This window comes from Penaeus monodon, chromosome 22, assembly GCF_015228065.2.
Source record: "Penaeus monodon isolate SGIC_2016 chromosome 22, NSTDA_Pmon_1, whole genome shotgun sequence".
In the NCBI taxonomy this organism is placed as follows: Eukaryota; Metazoa; Arthropoda; class Malacostraca; order Decapoda; family Penaeidae; genus Penaeus; species Penaeus monodon.
Genome location: NC_051407.1, coordinates 14,740,660 through 14,742,870, shown reverse-complemented (window position 1 = coordinate 14,742,870; position 2,211 = coordinate 14,740,660). Strand labels below are relative to the sequence as shown.

Below are 2,211 nucleotides of genomic sequence, written 5' to 3'. Positions count from 1 at the left end.
AAGACTACTTTGGAATAACATTGTACCGTGTGGGAAATCAAAGTTACATTTTATTATTTAATATATTTATTTTCTTTTATAAAGCTACCTAATGTACAAACAGTTTAATTACATTTGTCCTTCAAAAATCCAGTCTTAATTTTCAAGCCTTCCCTATATTAATTTATTTGGATCATAAATCATTCCTTTTTATTTAATTCTGAAAAAAAAAAACCATCAAGAAATAACATAGCGGGAATTATGGTTTAGAAACCCCCCTATTTACACCAAGGCCAATAGCGATAAGTCTCCAGGAAAAAATAGGTAATGGAGATGTATCTAATGATTTTGTCTAGCAACAGGTGTGTGTATAACTTGACCCAATCCAACAGTGATGGGAAATTGTAAGGGACACTTGTATCTGTGTGTATCTATGTATTTACATTTATTTCTGTATCTGTGCATCAGTTTGTCTCTGTTTGTTTGTCTATCAATGTATTTCAATATAGGTCGCATTAACAAGGTTTTTACAAAAAGGTTCTAAAGAGGCAAAATGAAGAGGAAAACAAGAAATGGTGGCTTAATATATCAAAAACGAAAATGGGGTTAAGCAAAAACAGTTGCTGCTTTCATTACAGACGAGTATGGTACAGATAATGTAATATGTGACAACCTGAGCCTACCTTGGCTTCAAAAGATGACCGCGGTTTGGAGATGCTAAGAAACCTACAAGATATGAACATATACGACCGACAGAATCATAAATCAGGAAATTGAAATCATTAAGCGGTCTGGGGCAAAGTGCAGAGAAAACGTAAAGAAAATTAACCCATATATGTTAGTTAAATTTAAAGCAGATAATAGCCAGTTCAAATAAGGCAGATAGTAGCCAGACTGCCAAGCTCTTAGAAGTTTAAATGTTGAAGCTAATTGCCTTGGCTTTAAACAGTATTGGTTACATTAGCTTTGCCGAACGTTGTGTTGCTTGATCTAGCTTATACAAAGTAATTCCATAAACCAATTCCTTATGGAGTCTGTTTATAAGCAGAATTACCCTTTTCATCAAAATGAATATATTATTGGAATAAGCATTTTTGTTTCCCCAAATCCATGATCAAAGAGAGAACTCGTTGCTTCTCTTGAGGTCTTAATTTTATTTACTTTTAATAGTAACAATAGTTTGTTTCATAAACTAAACTTGGGAAATACACTTCTAGTGACCTCACTGACATCACGACCCACTGGCCCGAAGGTGAGGGGACTGGTGAGCGTTATCCAGTTTGTGTAGGTGAGGGCACACAAATTCATCTTGTATCTTATAACTTACCTTTGGAACAGCTCAAAAACACAAAACACGAAATAATATTGAACCTCACAACCTAATATTGGAACAACTCGGAAAAAACTGATGGATTTTGTTAACATATCCTAATATACACATTATAGTTAAATACTTCCCAAACCCCTTCTTCAGTAAGCATCAGTGACACTTTGCATGGAGGGCAGTACCTTGAAGTTATTGATGACAAAATCTTCCTTGAAGAGTGTGTATATCCTGCCCATAAGGCTAACCGGAATATCTTTGTAATAACTCTCGTAGGTAACTCCTCTGGTCTTATTTGCCTTAGAATTCATACGAGCAGAAATGTTGATGCCTGTGATATTAAGTTTACCAGCGAGGTACTGAAGGTCTTGTGTCAAAGTGTCTGTGTGGAAGATGTAATCATATTTGATGCCACACGGGGAGCACAAGAGGGTTGTTGGGCGAAAATGCCGGTCTATGCTGTTTCTTCCCTTCGTCTCCTGTTGGGGAATTGAATATTTGGTTATTTGATGTTCCATACTTGCTTAATACATTTGAGAAACATGAAATTACATGTTCATAGATTTGGGGCACTTCAATCTGTTCACCAAAGAAAAACTGACTCCCAAAATTTTTCATTGTAAATTCTGATAGCAAGGTGCGCTTCAAGATCGAGGCAAGTTATGACATCAGTGAGTCAGTGTTTGTTAATCTTCAGAAAAGGAAGTAACAACAGTTTGATCCTGCTAGATTTTACCTGCTTGTAATAGCTCTTCAGCAGCTGTTTAAGAAGCAAGTTAAGATAGCTCCAGAGAAGGTAAAGGATGCTCTGGAACTCAGTCAGACTGTACACTCAGACTTCAAAGATTTCTATGATAACCATAAACGGGAATAAGAGTCCTTGTCGCGCAATGACGACTTCGTCGACT

At 36.2% G+C, this 2,211-nt stretch overlaps 1 protein-coding gene across 1 annotated transcript in view; it reads right to left on the bottom strand.

The window, feature by feature from the left end:
• Positions 1 to 54: 54 nt before the first annotated feature.
• LOC119587575 (carbohydrate sulfotransferase 9-like) overlaps positions 55 to 2,211 on the bottom strand; it is a 17,096-nt gene continuing 14,939 nt past the window's right edge. The window contains exon 5 of the mRNA XM_037936287.1: positions 55 to 1,782. Within this exon, the coding sequence (XP_037792215.1) occupies positions 1,450 to 1,782 (333 nt within the window). The 3' untranslated portion in view covers positions 55 to 1,449. The remainder of the gene's footprint in view (positions 1,783 to 2,211) is intronic.